Source organism: Polyodon spathula, chromosome 1 (assembly GCF_017654505.1).
Source record: "Polyodon spathula isolate WHYD16114869_AA chromosome 1, ASM1765450v1, whole genome shotgun sequence".
In the NCBI taxonomy this organism is placed as follows: Eukaryota; Metazoa; Chordata; class Actinopteri; order Acipenseriformes; family Polyodontidae; genus Polyodon; species Polyodon spathula.
In genome coordinates, this window is record NC_054534.1 from 93878985 (window position 1) to 93900072 (window position 21088).

At 38.8% G+C, this 21088-nt stretch overlaps 1 protein-coding gene across 5 annotated transcripts in view; it reads left to right on the forward strand.

Annotated features, from left to right (window-relative positions):
* LOC121324409 (protein FAM184B-like) overlaps window positions 1-13201 on the forward strand; it is a 31960-nt gene extending 18759 nt beyond the window's left edge. For 4 of the 5 annotated variants that reach the window (XM_041266247.1, XM_041266275.1, XM_041266266.1 and 1 more), the window contains 12 exons: window positions 3474-3602; window positions 3839-3960; window positions 4132-4282; window positions 5124-5330; window positions 5742-5895; window positions 6692-6822; window positions 7268-7476; window positions 8167-8313; window positions 9106-9223; window positions 10137-10241; window positions 10632-10831; window positions 12923-13201. In XM_041266247.1, coding sequence (XP_041122181.1) covers window positions 3474-3602; window positions 3839-3960; window positions 4132-4282; window positions 5124-5330; window positions 5742-5895; window positions 6692-6822; window positions 7268-7476; window positions 8167-8313; window positions 9106-9223; window positions 10137-10241; window positions 10632-10831; window positions 12923-13013 — 1764 coding nt within the window. In that variant the 3' untranslated portion in view covers window positions 13014-13201. The remainder of the gene's footprint in view (window positions 1-3473; window positions 3603-3838; window positions 3961-4131; window positions 4283-5123; window positions 5331-5741; window positions 5896-6691; window positions 6823-7267; window positions 7477-8166; window positions 8314-9105; window positions 9224-10136; window positions 10242-10631; window positions 10832-12922) is intronic. The other variant, XM_041266257.1, reaches the window with a different exon arrangement.
* Window positions 13202-21088: the final 7887 nt, after the last annotated feature.

Consider the following 21088-nt stretch of genomic DNA (forward strand, 5'->3'; position numbering starts at 1 on the left):
GGGGATAAATCAGCTGTGTAGAAATATATTTTTGGCCACTTCAGAACCATATTATTATAAACTGGCCTACATACTATATAGCATTGATGTGTGGAAAGAATATACAGCATAATTTTAAAAAATGTATGAACATAATTTAGATCTTTTATTTGACATTATGTAATCAAAGAAACTACAAAATGATATCGTAAACATCTACCGGAAGGCATAATATTTCATGTTAGATTTTGAAATATCAATTATTATTTTTCTTTCCAGTTTTTTCATTAAGAATATGGAAATCTACAAAGTGGTATGTAATTCAATATGCTAATGTAACATTATCCAGCAGGTTTCATTCGACTTTATGAAGCAAAATGAGTTAATTCTATAATAATTCAAAACACTTGTCCATCGCTGTACAGCTGCCACTTTATTATCCACTGGATTTTTTTGTGTCAACGAAAAAGCATAACCTTGATTTTCTGATATACCTGATTATCAGATAGAAATTTGGACACATTGAAGTGTGTTGTATTTCATAGCCCACAGTAGCTCGTTGGACCGAAAAAGAAATTGAACACAGACTGGGCCAAAAAAAAAAAGTAAGTAAAATTAGAAATTCCCTTATGCCTCGTTTCCACTGGCTGACTTGGACAAGAAAAACACGACCAACCTCAGAAGTTCATGTCCTCCGTCAAAAGGTCACTGCGGGTTAGTATTGTGCTACATTTGAAACAAACAAACAAAAAAAACCTCTTGGCAATAGTACGCTTATAGCAATGAAGTTTATTTTTGCTTTCAGTTTCTGTATTTGCTTTTAATGTTACAAAACTTTTTTGGCCAAACTTCTCTACAGCCATTGCAGTAGTTAAAAAAGCTTGAAATGTTCCCCTGTTGGCTTCTTATCAAGCCTGGCCACATCAGGTATAGCAAACAATATAGCAAACCGTATAACTTTTCTAGGGCTGGAGCTGGCAGCTTGTACATGTAGGTGATCATGTGATGTGTCCTGTGGTCCACTAGACCTGTATAAAGTGGCTTGCGAAAGTATTGACCCCCCTTGGCATTTTTCCTATTTTGTTGCCTTACAACCTGGAATTAAAATGGAATTTTTGGGGGTTTGTATCATTTGATTTACACAACATGCCTACCACTTTGAAGATGCAAAATATTTTTTTATTGTGAACAAACAAGAAATAAGACAAAAAAACAGAAAACTTGAGCGTGCATAAGTATTCACCCCCCCAAAGTCAATACTTTGTAGAGCCACCTTTTGCAGCAATTACAGCTGCAAGTCTCTTGGGGTATTGTGAGGCGTGTGAGTAAAAATGGATTTTCCAGACAGTGAATTACATGTAAAAATTTAAATTTTATTTAATATTACACGGAAAAAAAAAGAAAAATAATAAAGAAGGATGTGAGGGAGGGAGTGCTGGAGTAATCAAAAATAAAGGAACGGAAGCCTCTTAGTCCTCTTCGCGCTCTGCTTAAATCCAAAAATAAAACAAAAAGGAATAAAAACAGAAAAGAGCCAAGTTAGTAAGGCCTCCGTTCGTGGTTCAGTCCAAACTCCCACGTACTTCCCTCCAGCCTTTTTTCCCCCGCCTCTATTCCTTAGGACCAACCCCGAACACAGTAGCACGTTCCCTTTAGTATACAAACCCCACCCCGGTAGTCAGTGGATCACCAATCCCAAACTGACAGGTATCCTTAATTTCACTTGACTCCAGTGGCTGGAATTTACATACTCGTACTTCCGCCCCTCACCAAGGTGCCGCCCCTCAAAAAGATGACTTTTGTCATGGTCACAAGACCTTGGTAAGGGAAGTCCCGAGTTGGTTTGATGCCTTCTACTGTTGGGAGGCTGAATTGCAGACCGAAACCCCTTTGACTCATCACAGGTATGTATCTATAAGCTTGGCACATCTAGCCACTGAGATTTTTGTCCATTCTTCAAGGCAAAACGGCTCCAGCTCCTTCAAGTTGGATGGGTTCCGCTGGTGTACAGCAATCTTTAAGTCATACCACAGATTCTCAATTGGATTGAGGTCTGGGCTTTGACTAAGCCATTCCAAGTCATTTAAATGTTTCCCCTTAAACCACTCGAGTGTTGCTTTAGCAGTATGCTTAGGGTCATTGTCCTGCTGGAAGGTGAACCTCCGTCCCAGTCTCAAATCTCTGGAAGACTGAAACAGGTTTCCCTCAAGAATTTCCCTGCATTTAGCGCCATCCATCATTCCTTCAATTCTGACCAGTTTCCCAGTCCCTGCCAATGAAAAACATCCCCACAGCATGATGCTGCCACCACCATGCTTCACTGTGGGGATGGTGTTCTCGGGGTGATAAGAGGTGTTGGGTTTACGCCAGACATAGCGTTTTCCTTGACGGCCAAAAAGCTCAATTTTAGTCTCATCTGACCAGAGTACTTTCTTCCATATGTTTGGGGAGTCTCCAACATGCCTTTTGGCGAACACAAAACGTGTTTGCTTATTTTTTTCTTTAAGCAATGGCTTTTTTCTGGCCACTCTTCCGTAAAGCCCAGCTCTGTGGAGTGTACGGCTTAAAGTGGTCCTATGGACAGATACTCCAATCTCCGCTGTGGAGCTTTGCAGCTCCTTTAGGGTTATCTTTGGTCTCTTTGTTGCCTCTCTGATTAATGCCCTTCGTGCCTGGTCCGTGAGTTTTGGTGGGCAGCCCTCCCTTGCCAGGTTTGTTGTGGTGCCATATTCTTTCCATTTTTTAATAATGGCTTTAATGGTGCTCCGTGGGATGTTCAAAGTTTCGGATATTTTTTTATAACCCAACCCTGATCTGTACTTCTCCACAACTTTGTCCCTGACCTGTTTGGAGAGCTCCTTGGTCTTCATGGTGCCCCTTGCTTAGTGGTGTTGCAGACTCTGGGGCCTTTCAGAACAGGTGTATATATACTGAGATCATGTGACAGATCATGTGACACTTAGATTGCACACAGGTGGACTTTATTTAACTAATTATGTGACTTCTGAAGGTAATTGGTTGCACCAGATCTTATTTAGAGGCTTAATAGCAAAGGGGGTGAATACATATGCACGCACCACTTTTCCGTTATTTATTTTTTAGAATTTTTTGAAACAAGTTATTTTTTTCATTTCACTTCACCAATTTGGACTATTTTGTCCATTACATGAAATCCAAATAAAAATCCATTTTAATTCCAGGTTGTAAGGCAAGAAAATAAGAAAAATGCCAAGGGGGGGGGTCAATACTTTCGCAAGCCACTGTAAGCTGTGTGCTAATGTGGCCTAGAGATGTTTGCAATATATTGGAACAACTTGCTGCAGTGGCCAAAATCACAGAAATCTTCAACACTGATTCCTCTCAAACAGTGTACCCCACTTTGGTTTTACTGTCTTCTGCTTGTTTACCAAAAAAAAAAAAAGATGTTAGCTTGTCAAAAAAAAGAGAGAAATTATGTTATTACACTATACATGTCATTTTACTTGGCTGTCCAGGTTTCCATACTAGAGAGTCTAATGCAACAGAGTGAGAACAGCTGTGAGCAAAGTGCTCAATCCAGCAAGTCCAGTGAGATGCTGAGCAAAGAGCTGGATGAGACGCACCTCGCTATCTCTGAGTTAAAGGTAAAGCCATTTTTTTTTAAAAGTGGGAATCGCTAAAGTTGGAGGGTATTGCTTTGCTGCAAAACTTTGTGACAACTGATTTAACTACTGAATTATTGCATTTGCTACTTTAATAGCAACTATCTTTTATGTGAAAACCAGGTACCATACAATCAGCATTTATTCTGTACATTAACAGTACTAACAGGTGTAACCTGCAGTGACTTCTTTCACCTGTTTACCTCTTTTAATTTAAGGAGGAATTGGAGCAACAAAAAGAAAAACATCAAAAAGAGATATCAGCTTTGGAAATGGAAAACCAAAAAAATAGAGACCAGATTTTAGGACAGGTCGAAGCAAAATATAAAGAAAAAACAAGGTAAGTGTTTCCAAAATTAGTGAACAAGAACCTGAAATTTGTTAACATTTTCAGTTTTGTTTATGATGTTACAAAACTGTATCCTGCTTGTCTGGCAGTCTCTGTAATGAGTGTGCCAGTTGTTGGTACGTGATAAGTGAAATGTGCTCTCTCTCTCTCTCTCTCTTTAAGGCTTGAGTGTGACCGGCTTTGTGAGCGCTTGAAGAAAGAACATGCAGAAAAGCAGCTCTCTGCTCTGAATCGCATGCAGAAAGAGAAAGAGACCGAAATCCAGAAGATCAATGAGGAATGGCGAAAGGAAATCGAAGCACTGCAATCGCAGGTACACGATAACAAGGTCGCCCCAAGACCTGCCTGTCAGAAAGAAGAGTGATCAGTCCTCCTGCTGCAGATTGCAAATGTAGTTTAACTTAACACTTTATGAGTGGCATATTAAAGTTTATTAAAAAAAATGTACTTTACTTAAATTTGAATGAAATAGCAATAATACAACAGGTGAAATAATTGCGAATGCCTTAAAAAGTAAGGAGTGTTGTTCCAAAAAGTATAGTCAACTGTCAATAATGTACCTGGAGCACTGGGGTTTGAGATCTGTATGCTAAATCACTGCGGAAATCACTGCAAAAAAATTTAATAAACATAAAAACAAGTGCTCCGGCTTTTCAGTTCCGTACCACATCATGAATCATTATTGCTGTGTTACCTGTTTGATAATGTGGTCAATAGTCCTTACACTATCAGTGCACTAGAGCGGACATTTTGAAAAGAGCTTTGAAACAGACTTGAAAGTTGTAAGTGTAAAAGATTGTCAGGATGTTAGCAATGAAAAGAAAAATTACAGGTTTAACTTATTTAAACAGTTGTAGCAGCACGTGGGGACGTGTAACGCTATATTTTTCGGAACCCTGCTTCGTACTCTTTAAAGATAGTTAAAACCTTTTACTTAAAAACACTATACTAACCATTGTCCATAATTAGTGAATGCATAGTGAACTAGTTTGTCTTTGTCAGACTATGCTTTCTGAGGACTTTGTAAAGTGGTGAAGTCCCTTTATTTTACCTTGTGTAGCTTATGTCTGAAAGCTTTGTGTTCTGCAGTTTCAGTTACCTGTTTTTCATCATAAATAATACAGAAAGTGTGGCTTTTGTTTTTTTTTATTAAGCACGGCGAACAGAAGCTTGAATCAAACCAGCTGTTGTCCCAAGATGCTTTGCAGAAACTTGAGGCCCAGTTCACCAAAGAAAAGGAAAAACTGAAGCAGGAACTTCAGGAAAGTACTGAACTGAAGCGAAACTTGAAATCCCAGTTGGATGCAGCAAATCAACAGATACTAAAAAAGGATGAGAACAGCATAAATCAGGAGCTGAAGGTAGGCATTCATAACATCATCTTTCATTAAAGAAGAAAAAAAGACATTTTCATGGCAAACAAGGATCAATGGACGTCATTTTGATTAGTATATCTTTTTTTTAAATAGCTGTTTTCTAGGACATTCTTACAGCAGCACTGCATTTTAAGAACATCAGTTTTGTAGCAAATATCGAATGTAGTGTTTTGGATAAAGAACTCCTTTATGACTAAGTTGGGCCACCAAGTGGCTCCCGTACTAAAGGCAGTGTGGTGCTGTGCAGGGTGAGCCCTGAGCTATTGTGCACACTAAATTGAAAAATAAGAAATATAACAAATCTTTATAATCTTTGTAGGTTTTGGGGGAGGTGTTAAAAGCTGCTGAAGTATGGGTGATGATGCATTGTAATGCAGCCTGACTCTGTTTTTGCAGGAGGCGGAGGAGCGTCTGCAGAAACAGCATGAAGAGAAGCTCCAGGAGGAGCAGCAGAGCCACAGGCTGGCCCAACAGCCTCTGGAAGAGAAAGCTGGCAAGGGGATACTGGCTGAGAGACAATGCGTGGAGAAGCAGCAGAGCTGTCTCCTGGGTATCTAACTCTGAAGAATGTTACATGTTTAAAACACCAAAGACCAATAATCTTATTCCATATCAAGACTCTGCCAGCAGCAAGTGCCCAGTTAACTCATTTCAAGCGCAAACTTGAAAGGCTAAGTGCGACATGTAGTTATCAGTGTGCAAAACTTTGTTTTAAATTAGGGCTGTCTCCTTTCATTAGTTTATAATGAATAAAACTACAGTATTGGACAAATAGGGCCCAATTTGGGAAATGTGATTTTTCCTGATTTTGATGAAAAATCACAACGCAAACAGGTGCAGATTTGCCCTGTAATGCGTTTTTTGGCACACCTTTTTTCATCTGCGTTGGTGCCAGTGGTATGAAGTAACTTATTCATATCATTTAATATTTTTAAGTGCACCTTTTCTTTGTGTGTCAGGTTTGAAACATATGCATGGATATGCCTGTGTATTTTTATATTCTTTTCACAGCAGTACTAAAGTTAATAAAGCAACATTCCAAATTGCAGTTCCCATATAAATCAAAAGTAAGCCCTATATTGCAAAAGGCAAAATATATATATATATATATATATATATATATATATATATATATATATATATATATATATATATATATATATATATAAGGATGGTATAAGAAAAATAATAATTATGAATATAATGACTCACTACAATCACGTGCAAAAATTGTTCAATGAATGTAAATATTTTAAAATACCACATAAACAAATGCATATACTGAGAGTATGGGTACGTTTTGGTTGAACTGTCCCTTTTGTAAGGTCATTTTATGTGTTTTCTAGAAACTCCGAAAGTGGAGCTGACACAGCAGCATGCAGGTTGGTGCCAGCAGGTGGCTGGGAGACACATGAAGCAGATTGAAGACCTGCAGACTGAGCTCAGCACCCTGAGAGAGTTAAACCTGCAGCAGCAGGTGAGTGGGCAGTCAGCAACCAGGTGCAATACCACGTCACAACCTCATGACAAGGTAACATCACAGATCCCCAGCAAATCCTTTAACCAATGTGCTCAGAGAGACCACTTATTACTGAATAGGAGTAGAAACTAAAGTAGCCTTATCTCTCTGGGCAGTTGAAGCATGTTTGCTTGATATCCTGTATTTTGGTATTCTATTATTTAGTGTGTGGGCTTCAATCAATATTTACCAGGTTTATAACAACTGGGTATGTACTTGAATTTGTAGAGTAAGATAGTATTCAGCTTCTAGCAGTCTTTCCAGAATCAGCTCCCATGGTTAAAGAAAATACTTTTTTTTTTTTTTGTTAGTCTGGTAAAACATTACATTTGAAATGCAGTATTGCTCAATTACTAGTCAATAACAACAGACTGTACAATAGCAACTAATTTACATACTGCAGTGTGTTTGGTTTTTCCGTGATCAGGAAGGAAGGCAACAGAATGAGTTACAAGCCTTAAGGAGTCAGCTAGAAGAATATCAGAGTGATGTATGCAGCCTGAGGAATGAGAACACACATTTGAAAGAGCAGCTGGCTTCACTCAGCTCTGAGGTGGAGTTCAGGAAGCAGGAGGTCTTTCAGCTCCAAAACACTGAGGAGCAACAGAGAAGGTGGGAGCAGAATTAATTCAGTGCGCTGCTTTAAATGAACCTTTAGTCATTCATTGTTTATCCAGGCAGGTGGATAGAAATGTTGATGATGGTTCATGAAAATATTTTTCTAAATTGTGTTAATTTTTTTTAATTTTTATTTTTTACTATAGCCCATTACATGCAAATGATCAAATAAAGGCCATTCTATGTAATAGTTTGTGTTACAGTAGACCGGTGATATGTCATTCCATAACAAGCATACTGTAATTCAGTGATTTAGGACCTTGTCATGGGTTTAATTTGTTCAATTTGTTAATTAAGGACATAGTTAGAATAAAGACCTTGACTGGAAGCGCAGAGATGACCTCTGCACTAGACAAATTAATGGCTGTAACCCAGTACCCCTGTAGAAATGCAGTTGTCTGCTACTGTGTCGTTAAGTGAGCAAAATGCTCTTCTTGAAACATAGTGGCCAAATGTATTAGTTATATACTAGGGGTAGCCAAAACCTCCAGCAAGACCCTAAAGTAGTTCATTATTTAGATTTACTTGTTGAACCAGGACCGTGCTTGGACACCCCTGTTTGAGACACCCGCCTCATATACTTTTTCTTTGGTAAATGTTTTGCCTTAGCTAGAGTGAGAAATGACCTTAAATGAATACAAATAATCAATATGTAATTGAATGGCTGTTTCATTCTATCCCAAGGTCCACAGAGGACGACCTTGTCACCAGGCATCACATAGAGCTGGAGTCTTTGAAACAGGAGCAGAAGAAGGAGATTCAAACCATTGTGTCTGACTTCAGCAGCGCCCAGGCCCGTCTCCAAGCAAGAATAGTCTCCTTGGAAACAGGGTATGGGTGAACAGTATACCTAATCAAATTAGAAAGGAATCCAGACATTGTGCATGAACACACACACATTATATATATATATATATATATATATATATATATATATATATATATATATATATATATATATATATATATACCAGGTGATGGAAAACTGAATGTTCTGTATAAAACATTTTAATATATGTGTTGTTGCATATTTTTATTGTCATTGGTTTAACTTTTTTTTTGCTCAATAAACAACTGAAATTGTAAGCAAAGACGTTTGCAATCTGCAAAATAGCATAGTGATTAAGGAGCAGACACTACAGCTTACTGTAATCACTTTTGTCAGTGCTGCACTATAATATAGGAAACTAGGGTTTTTGCGTGGAACTATGGAACTATTATATAGATAAGATTAAATAAGTTTATACTAAATGTATTAAAAGTGCACTTACTTACTATGAGGCCATTAACTTTTTATTTTTTTAATCAACTTTTAAGCATTTTTAATTTAGGCTGCTCACTTACAGACAACTTTCCATAGTTCAGCTTGATTGTACAAGGGTTATTTTGATTATTCGCTGTATAAGTAATTCATAGTCGTTGGGAGAAAGTGCATACTCGTTAGTTATGCCACTCCTCTTAGTTCTGAATTGGACACTTATTATGATGTTTCCTCATGATAAAATTAATTACAGCTTTGATCTTCATTCAGTATTTTTTTTAAAACTGCTTTACACACTGTGGTATATGCTAGTAAACTGACACTCATTTATTTGTTTGAAAACATTTAATTACTCTGTACAGACTAAAGGAGAGTGAAGAAAAGTCCAAAAGACAAGAATCCAGACTGGAGGATTTACATGTGATAGGGAAACTCCAGGAAAAAGTCAGCGCGAGAGACCATATTATCAAACGACTTGTGGTAAGTAATTTTTTAATTTTTTTAAACTTTAATGTATTTTGACTAACTTTAGGTTTAATAACAGTAGTCACATTGGGTAACTCCCTCTGCAAAGTGTTTTTAAATGTTAATTCTGCCAGCTTTGGAGACACACTTTGAGAAAAGGGGTTAATGCAATACACAAAGAAATCTCATTCACTGTCCCTATAAGTTAAAAGGTCTAACAGAGGGTGAGTATGGTTCTCACCATTTACCTAACATTACGTACGTTGACAGTAGTGGTTCCTATGTTGAGAAATGTATTTGCTGGGAGAATAAATGCCAGTAAATTTTAAATGGGGTATGTGTGTTTTTTTACCACATTTTGAATCAGACTGCAGGCTACTAAATTGGGTGCATTGTGCAGTATCATCCATTTCAGTGGTGCTTGACTCACAATTGTTCTCTAGCTACCTGATGTGGAGAGTGGGTGCTTGCACATTTCATGCTGTGTCAAACAACATTTAATTTGTTTCCTGACTCTTAGGAATCGGTAGCAGCTAGTGAGTTCAGCTCTTTGATGGGTTCACATTGACCACCATCACCCTAGCCCAGTTGCCATACTTTGTTAAGTACAGACCGAAATGCTGGAGGTGTGAGAAGAAAAGTTTGGGGAGGAGTCAGGGGAGTGCCGATGATAACGTTATACACATCCATTCTTCCTCCAACCAACTGCTGCTCCAGCATTTCGTTTTGTGTCACTGGGTGTGTGATTTTGTTGATGGTCACTGGGTGTGTGATTTCGTTGTGTGTCACTGGGTATGCGATTTTGTTGTGTATCACTGGTTTACTGATAGTAAAACATTTGAATATAGTTCTAAAATTAGTTCTCGTTTTGGCTTAGTTTTCTAAGAACGGGTTACAAGTAACCATTGTTATTTCACTTCCTGTGCAGGAAGAGCGCAGATGTCAACAGTCTCCTCAGACGCCCAGCGATAACGTCATCATGAGAGGATATGAAAACCAACCACAGCCAGGCAGTTTAACTCCAACACTCAAGGTAAAATATCTCATGCATAGTACTCGTAGCACTGTCACTAGAGTATCTCAGTATGTCGATATTCATTATTTTAGGGCTAGTTTTTAAAATGTGGTGTTGAAATATTCTGTGCTATGGGGAGAGTTTAGAATTAAGGCTTAACATGTAATAACCTTAACATTTTTAAAACTGGAGGACCTACAATACAGCTTTAAATGTAGTGCTTATCCACTTGTTGTATTACAGATTACTTTGTTAGATAATACTGTAGTTAGTGCATGCAAGCTGTCTTAAACAGTCATAAACTTTATTGTTTTTGCATTGTCCAAACATTTCCTTGCTACACCACAAAGGTCGGCCATGTATACTGCAGTTACTGAATTAAAGTGATGTTTTTAATCTGTGCTGCAGAAAAAGAAAACGGAGGAAACACCCCCTCGTGTAATCAGTGTTCCAAACCTTCGCTTCTATGAGAAAAGCTTCCTGGGAAGTGAACCAAATCCAGTGAAAAGGTCTCCCCAGGCAATACAGTCTCCCAGTTCGGACCATGGCAGGAGTGTGTGCAGACCATTCAATCCCTCGGCACATGTTCCTGAGCTCAAACCCATAAGGTACTATACGACCTCTGCCTGACCAATAGTGCAACGTCATCAAAGAATGGATTTACTGGGTTATTAGACATTTTCTGGGAGGGTGATTATATGACTCTCTCATATTTAAAGTTTTACAACCTTCAAATAATTCCTGTAAAACTGTGTATGCTGGGGGATTTGTATGCCCTTGTCCTGAATCATATAGCCGTACATTTAAAGCACAAATTCCTGCAAATTGATTGCATTCATTTTGTACAAACTAGTAACACTTCATATGAATTATCTGCCTCAAACAATGTCATTAAACTTTGTTGACAGATTTCAGCAGAATATATATAAACCCCTCCAGTCCTGAATTGTTTGCTGAGCTGAAGACACTCCTTTATTGAGTAAACATGAGAACAGGACAAAACATGTTTTTGTTGCACATAGGGGTCCTGTGATGTTCCAATGTGATTTTCGACAGCATATGTTAACATACTAATGCTAAGAGAAGCGAGACATCAGGGATGAAAGAAGTATTAATGCACTTGTAGCAAACCCACGCCTTGGTGTAACAAGAGTTGGGTTCGGGTAGGGCAGCCACTGCCACCATCTTTGATATCCTGGGAGGTCAGGGGGTTAAATTTAGGTACACTTGGGCAGATATTAAAATGGGGGGGGGCGTAAAATGAACCTGATTTCTTATAAAATTACCTCACGCACAAATGGGAGAAACAATCTTCTTTAGTACAGACATCCTTTATACATTAGTTTCCTTTGATTCATATCTTTGATAAGTCTCTGCTTTGAATCAAGAAGTGCATTTGTAATGTTTGTTCATTGAAACGGTTGTATTAGAATCCCAATGGAAATGAATGGCGGAGAATCCACTTGTAATTCATGAATTATGTTATTACAATTTAAAAATGACAAAACTCAGCTACCTCTAGTAAAGGCACTGCTGTGCAGGACTGCATGATGAGCCATATGACCATCCACTCACTGGTTCAAATCCTGGTGTGAATGCCACAGGGAAAATGACATTGGCATTTGTGCTGGAAATTAAACATCGGGCACAGTCATATCATGCTTCAGATACCCGTACTGGTGAGGTGTCCAGTCAGTCCAGGCTTGGTATTATCTTTTACTTACATTTGACAAGTGAAAAGAGGCAATTGGATTGACAGCAGAAACTGAGGTTTAAAAAAAAAAGGATTAAGATTTACACACACAACCTGAGCAAGGTCAGGAGGGGGGGGAAGCACTGGGTCAAACACAAGAGAGTCCAGGAGCAGAAGTCACAATAATAAAAACCAAAGTTTTTTTTAAAACACACAATAAATAAAAATATCCCTATAAAAAACACAGTACATACAGCAATTAAAAGAATACACAAAAACACACACAGCTCGATTTAGAAAGGAGGACACTGCCAGAAGCACTTTACCAATCTTAGTGTTTAAACACACCACAGGCTCTTTCCAGCCAGCTTCCAGGAAAGGCAGCACAGCAGAGATAAACAGTCCTTTAGTTTGAAGATTCACCAATAAAAGTCCAGCACACTCTTCTCCAGCGCACCAGCAGTCCTAACTCGTACACACTCAATCAACAACTAAAAAACCTAACTGTAATCACTTCCAAACAGGGTCAGTCGGGAATCTCGTTCCCCTGCAACAACCAGCCTAGTTTAGCTGCGGCAGCCTCCTTTTATTAGCCGCTAATCAGTCCCATTCTAGTTTGCAGGCGAGTGTTTTAAGCAATCAGGGGTGGGTTGCTAAATTCATTACATACATATTGTCTGACATGGGATTAATTGCCCCACGGTTGAGGGCTACAGTATGTTGTACTGAGGAGGACACTCTATCAACACAAGGGGGCACTCGTTTTCCACAAAACACAAAATATCCAGTAGATCTGTTTTGTTAAATCATAACAAGCAGATTTATCAGCAATCAGTTTCCAGACTGCAGCTCAGAACTCTTGCAGAAGGCGGTCCAGGTATTGAGGCTCATTAACATCTCTAAGTCTATATAACTGGAGTTTGAGTCAAACCCAGCTTTGAAAGATGGGTTGTACATAACTTGCTGGAGACGTTGATTTAATACCCTTATTCTTGCATTCTTCCAGGAGCCCAGTGGAAGAGAAACGTCAAGACCAAAGAGTGGAACGCCAAGACCCCCAACGTCAAGAGTGGTTTACTAAATACTTTTCTTTCTAAGAATTAAGTTTGTACTTGCACACAAAGGAATTGAATTGGACAAAGGATCTCAAATGTTTTTATAAAACAACCATATATAGTTACGTGAATATGAACTCTAATCAGAAAAAATATATATTGTATTTCTGTGTAATAAAATATAAAATGCACAATGCTTTGGTTGCAATGACAGTTCTAAAATAAAAGGCACTATTTTCAATGCATTGTTTTGAGGTTTTTTTATACCTATAAACTTTAGTGAGAATTCAGAAATATTTATTTTTTACATTCATAACACTGCATTATTTGAACAATACATGCAGTGGTTTTTTTTCCAGGTGTGAGAACTATTATGAATTTGAAATATAGATACTAGCATACATAGTCACATTTTTTAGGCGTAAAATAAACCTGATTTCTTATAAAATTACCTCACGCACAAATGGGAGAAACAATCTTCTTTAGTACAGACATCCTTTATACATTAGTTTCCTTTGATTCATATCTTTGATAAGTCTCTGCTTTGAATCAAGAAGTGTATTTGTAATGTTTGTTCATTGAAACGGTTGTATTAGAATCCCAATGGAAATGAATGGCGGAGAATCCACTTGTAATTCATGAATTATGTTATTACAATTTAAAAATGACAAAACTCAGCTACCTCTAGTAAAGGCACTGCTGTGCAGGACTGCACGATGAGCCATATGACCATCCACTCACTGGTTCAAATCCTGGTGTGAATGCCACAGGGAAAATGACATTGGCATTTGTGCTGGAAATTAAACATCGGGCACAGTCATATCATGCTTCAGATACCCGTACTGGTGAGGTGTCCAATCAGTCCAGGCTTGGTATTATCTTTTACTTACATTTGACAAGTGAAAAGAGGCAATTGGATTGACAGCAGAAACTGAGGTTTAAAAAAAAAAAGGATTAAGATTTACACACACAACCTGAGCAAGGTCAGGAAAGCAACACAAATAAACAAAAAATAAATACATTCCCAAGCATGAATTTCAATGGCACACTGCTGCGAAGAGATCGCGCATGTGGCTAAAACTATTTCCATTGGACAACACTGCGATAGAACAGTTCTAGTTTGGTAAAATACTGTATGTTTCACATCAACCTGCAATTCTTCCACTTTACAAACATTACTGTTTACAAACCATTATTCATTCCCTTAGCACCATGGCAACTAATGCGTGTTAAGTGCAACATTGCACTTTTAACGCTGTAACAGAAGTGATTTACAGTATAATCGTAAATCTCGAAAAACTACTCATTTCTGACCCTATTTAATATTATCAAAAAAGCCAGTAAGAGCGACAGACAGCAAACACAGGGATGTCAGAGGTGCCAATTTCACGAACAGGTTTATTGTGAACAATAATATCAACAAATGCAAAAATGAACAAAACAATACAAATGGGTATAGAACAGACAAACAAAAGGAGAAAGAAGAAATATTGAAAACAGTCATTCAAATAATGATAATAAAGAAAATAGATCACTGGAGAGAGCAGAAGTATGTAGGTACAAACAGAAGGCCAAACAGTATCACAAAATAGAAATTAGTGTACTGTCCACAGGGTCTCCAGTAAACTTACACAACACACACACACACACACAAAGAAAGTCAAAGGATAACTAAATAATTAGATGAAAAACAATGACTTATGGAAACAATTACATAAACAGTCTCTATGGCAATGGTGGGAGAATGACAGGTTGCCCCAACAAGTCCAGTTGTAACAGTGTCATTGAAATCCATACAAAGTAACAAAACCAAAAAAAAAAAAAAAAAAAAAACAGAAACCAAAAGTAGCAAATGAAAAAGTAGAAAAATCCAACAAACAAAAAGGAATAAATCTCACCGAATGATAAAGTCCCAAAATGAGTCCAGTAAACAAAGCAATGATGTTGAATGTAGAAGACTGAGGAAAGAATTGAGATCGTTGAAAATGATGAGCCGGTCCAGTTGTGATGGGTGGAATGGTGTAACAGCTTGGTTAGAAAAAAAATCAGGAGACTTAGAGAATGGAGACTGACACACACAAAAACAATAAACTCTAAACAGACCTTGAAACTACAGCTAAGAAAAGAGTTTAGACAAAGTGCAAAAAATCAAAAAAGGATGCACCTGTTTTATCTAAAAAGTTAAAGTACACTGAGACTAAGTTTGAAAATGTTGTTGTTTGGTAAAGGTTTTTCCTGTGACTTCTTCCTCCAGCTCTAACTAACCAGCCTTTGAACAGGTGCTGGCTTCTTATGAGCTCTGAGACTGGAGATTTGAATGAGCTAGTGGGGAGAGAGGATGAACAGAGGTGGTTTTAACCTGGCCAAAACAGTATCCAAAGTCAGTGTTCAAAATTGCAGAATATAGTCCTAAGGAGGCCCTAATGTCACAGTTCACTTGCAAATGAAAATGCACAAAAGCAACTAAAGATCAGATTTAAAAAAAACAAAAAACACACACATCATAGTATCTAAAACTGTTTAATGATGACCTGTTTTACATTACAGTAGCTGGTTTCTTAAGCATTGTTTTTGCTGCATTTGTCTAGAGGAAGCACTGTGTAATTGCACAAATAAGAGACAGACTGATCTGTGCATACAAGAAAAAAAAAAAAAAAAAAAAAAAAAACACAGGCTGCGACCAATAATCAAATTTTAACACTGAAGAGATGGGCTTCACACTATTGGTCCATTTCAGATGCAGCACACCACTGGCTCCTGTGGTCGGTTCCTTCTCCCCATTCGACGATGTAACACTCCGTTCTCGCACATAAAAGTAAACAGCCGCTAGCGGGCTAATCAAGACAGCACCCATGTTAAAAAAAAAAAAAAAAAAAAAAAAAAAAAAAAGAAAAAATAACAATTCTATTAGTAGTAACTACATCGTTCAGAATCAGCAGTTGGAATGTTCATGGCTTGAGCTCTTCATTGTTTGAATGAAGAGCAGTAATTTTGTAAATAGTTATTATAGGGGTACGTGTGTAAACACTGACGTAGGGAAAGTATTCTGCAGTATTATTAACACCTGGATACTGAACTTTCAGACAGAACACTGTGTGCCAAGTAAGCCTTCTTACCAAAGCACCGCACTAAAGACCACATTTACACCCCGCAGGCCATTATTAACAATAGTGGCAATCAGACCTGCAAAGAAGAGTGTTTGCTTGTTTCATCGACTTTATAAAATAAAAAAAAAAGCCTTTGATTCAATCTGGCACCCTGGCCTCTTCTTTAAACGCCTCCAAAGTGACATAGGGGGCAAGGTGTATGATATTATTGAATCAAGGTACTCAGAAAATAAAAGTAGTGTGAAAAGTAAGAACAAAAAGGGACAGTTTTAACACACAGGGCAGGGGAGTGAGACATGGGTGCAGCCTGAGCCCTACTCTCTAACATTTATATCAATGAGTTGGCTACAGTGCTGGAGCAGTCCTCTGTCCCAGGAGTAACTGGATGACACTCAAATTAAATGCTTGCTCAGTGCACATGATCTGGTTCTGTTATCTTCAACACAGCATGGGTTCCAGCAGTTTGAACATACTGGAGCACTATTGTGAAACATGGGTTTTAAAACAAAGAAAACTGCAAAAATAGCGATCACGGAGGGCGTTTGTTTGCTTTCTCTACAATTGAAAGAATGGATTTTTGTATAACGTATTGATTAAGTTATTTTATACAATTTTATATTTAAAAATGTGTGTTGTAATACTAGGAAAAATGCAGAAGTAACATTGTTTACAAAAGTAAACCAGACACTTGCACCCTGTCACAAAAGTCACAAATAAGATGCCTGGGCAGACAGCCAAAGTAATAGGTGTCTACCTTAGATGCGCAGAGACAAAAGGCCTATGTTTGTGAGGAAGGTGTAAAGAGAAGGAACCACAGAGAGTAAATTAGTCTTAACTAGCTTTTACAGCACTGAAAGTTTTGCATTATGTTTAAACTGTGTTTGATATGCTTTTTTATATTAAGTTCCTCTGCTCTAGTATTGTGTAAGTTTTGAATTGTCTCACTTCCTTTCTTAAGAGGCCAGCTATGTGCAGTTTCACACAGCGTAGAGTGTGACTTAAAGTTGAAAATAGGTGTCTGAGCTAACCGCATTGGAAATTGAACAAGAAAATGGGAAGGGGAATCACCCACAATGTTTGTGTTTAAATACATTGTTATAATACAAACATATACATTGAGTCAGACAGACTTGTAGTTGAAGTCGACTGTAAACAATGTCTATACGATTGTATTAACGGTATACCTTTTTCCTTCATATAAATGTGTCAAAAAACAATGTCAGTCTGTTTTTCTTTATGTAATACTGCATGGCAGTTAAACTAGGCACCCTCACCAGATGATCGCTTCTCAACTATATTGTAGTAAAATAGGATTCTTCAGCCTTGAGTGAACATAATGGTGGTCATGTAACTAGCTGCTTACCCACAAGGACTTGTTTTGATGTATTGTCCTCAGTGATTGAGCACCATTGTATTTGTATACTGTAATTAAACTACTGATGGCAAAAGCGTGCTTCCGCACAACTGTAATCATATCGGTCCGCTTATAAGAATCCGCCCATCCGGGACGGATGTGATTCTTATAAACGGAGTGCACTGTATTCTTTGGGTGTTAATGTGTGTGCCATGATTCAAACTAATATATATATATATATATATATATATATATATATATATATATATATATATATATATATATATATATATATATACACACACACACAAACACACACACTGGTTGATAAATAATTAATGACTTCATAATATACTAATTATAAATTCACTTCATGATTTATTTACTCAATTATCCTGCTTCCACATTCCTATTATATATTTACTGACTTATGAATATATGTATTTGTTACAGAACCAGACAAATTAGACAACTTATTGCTTTCACTTGTAATTGACATTTACACTGAGACTTTGCCTAACCATTATTGCTTAAACTATTGATTTATAATATTAACCTTCTTTCCTACTTTTATATTGCATTTTATTCACAAACTTTTGATAAGACATAAAGTGTTCTGTTTTATTGTGCAATTGTTTCCTCACGGTCTTGAGCTCGTTTGGGAGAAATTTGTAACTCTGAGGATACATGTCAAGTGATTTGCAGCTGTAAAACATACATGGCTGCCAAAAAACATGTTTAGATGTTAGCCTGCATAGTTCGGGGGCTTCCAATTTCCTGTCAATTAGTACCTATTCTCTATTTAAGTCCTGATCACTTGCACCTTTGCTGTCTAGTGTTTCGTTTTTGTAGCAAATGCTCAGACACCGTCTTTTCGTGCTTCACTGCTAATCTACACTTCGTTGCCTTTCACTGGAGGTCAGTTCTCTACGCAGCGTTCCCAAAATATTATCAATTATTTTCCTACCTGCTCCGATGCTTCTTCTCATCATTCACCTTCTCTATTCAGCTGCAAGAGCTCCAGCGTTAGTCTTTCCTGCTCCGTCCAGCTTCCAGCCCAGCAACAGCACCGTCCAAACCACAGCTTCTTTACTCAACTTGTCCGCATCTTTATTGGACAGACTGGCACTCCACTAAGACTTTCAAAGCTCCTTCAACAAGACATTGACACCGCTGTTCTGCACCTTTTTCACCGGCGCCTCTGTCCATGGCTACCACGGCAATGCCCTCATTGAGTGACTGTGGGAGTGGTAAGTCGCCATGGTGACCAGGCAGCTTCATCCGGCACTGCAAGCTCCATGCTTCAGTATTGCAATCTTCTGGCTTGCAGTTGCTGCGCTTTCACAACCTGCGAGGGCTCGTCAACTCGCAGAATTGTGACATCTAAATACTGTGTTAGCGTATTCAAATACATGACTAACTGTCCTAAAACAGGCAACTAATATATTCAAATCTGAAATAATACACAATTGTTCTACATTGAGAAGGATTTCAATCACAATAACCAAATCTATTCTACCTGGCCTCACTCAAGCCAATGGTTAATTCAAATCATAATCTCTAGATGGCAGTATAACACCACAAATTCTATACAAAGTCTTCAAGCTGGTTTGCTATCACTGTGAAGCTTGCACACTCCAGTTTTTCTATACATTCCTGCAGTTTTGTCACTCTGAGCGATTATCAGGAGTTCCCTTGCCTCCTCAACCTTTTCCCAACTTATATCAACTGACATTCTTCAATTTCAACTCTTCCCCTCTTCAAGGACCTGATCATGAAGCAACCTTACTCAGCTGCTTTTTGAGATGCTCAGAATCTACCATCTCAGTAACATCCAGCTTCCCTGCATCAGGCAGTTCACATCATTCCTGTTCACAGATTCATGTTTCCTCATCTGGCGTTGCTCCTCCAATCTGACCAGCTTCATCAAGGCACCTTGTTCAACTTTCAAAGTCATCATTTCATCAATGCGAGCCGCCACAGAACCATGTCCTACGATTATCAACGTTTCAGACTCCAATAGACAATACTCTCAAAAACTGCTCCCGACCAATCAATAGGTTTTCCAGACTCCTCCGAGCAACACATTCTTCATCCTCTCGGATTCTGCAGCGGTCTCAGATCTCTGCGTTCATCATCTCTGGCTCCATCTAAATGTGCCTTAACACTGAAAGACCAATATCCACCGCATTCAGCATATACCTACTCTCTGCAGCAGACCACCGCACTCTACCGATGGTAGTCCTCCGTTCACTATCTCTGCTTCAGCAGATCTCTGCTCTCTACAGCTGGGCCTGTGAACGCTACTGACAGCACTCCATTGTTTTCTTCCTCAGACCTCTGTTCTGTTCAGCAGATCCCGTCCTCAACTGTTAGTCGCTCGTTACTACAGCACATCTCCACTCCCTCTTGAGATCTGCTCACTACTGCAGCATGCAAAAGTTGCTCTAGTTTACTGTATAAATCCTCTACTGCACTTCTCCAGAGCCGCCAATGCTCCAGCTTTCCTCCAATACGCAGATCGTGGCAGCATTCCCACAAATCAAGGCTAACGCTAATCCCCATCGAATCAAAATACAGGGCACTTCCTTAGCAATCCTAGTCATAGGATCGCCACTCATCCGCTCAAATCTTACAGCATTAATACATGAGATGTGGTAAGAGACTGGAAATCTGTCTTGATTGAGTTTACTATTAAGAGAATAACTGGAGTTGCAAAACCCAAACCTCCTAATGTGAGTTTACCTTCCATTTCAAGCAGACATGATAGTAGCAAACCGCTGATCGATCCCACATTAACTAACACATAGAATGGCGGCATCTCATCTCTCTGCCCTTGTTTCTAGAATATGGAGCGTAAAGGTGCCGAGCTTCCCCAGCAGACAATTCATATGTTCGTTCAGTCCAGCTGCCACCTCAGCCCTCAGTTCCAGCTTTCCGTCTGCCTCTACTTCGGTATCCAAGTTCAGTAAGCTGGTCCCATCTGCTTCCATAACCCCCATCCAGAATCCCCAGCTTCTCCAGATGCTATTTGACTGAATACTACTCAGTAACCTTCTTCAATCTGCTCAGCATTACAGGTCTGCAGCCCTCACTCCTTGTTCAAGAGCTCCTATTCTACAGCCTGCTCCGTGTCTTCAACCTTCTGCACCCAGAATCGAATAATCATATTCCTTCAATCAAAACCAGATCCTGGCTCTCATCGTCCATGCTAGGGATTCTCTCCATACCAGCAGTTCGCCTGACCCTCCGTGGGATTCTTAAGATCTTTCTATGGAGATTAGCTGCCTCTCAGCCGCCTTCGATGCTTACTCCATCACTTGGCTGCATACAAATATGGAGGAGCTGGTCCTCCTCTGCAGTGGATTCCTACACTCATTCATCCTTCTCCAATATAGTTGCTGCTCCCTCTAAAATTGCTAGTATGCTGGTGTGGGCTTCCTGTCTGCTGGGGTCACAAGAGGTTTCCCCCCCAATCAGCCTCAAGGGTTTTTTTCCTCTCCACTGAGCAGCAGGTATACAGATTCACATCCTACTAAATTACTAGCCATCCTCCTGCTTGTCCCATTTGTCCTTCTGTCTTTTGTTCATCTCATGGTGTGGGAGATATCGCGAGGAGCCAGAGGTCCACCCTTTGGGGGGCAAGTGAGTCTCAC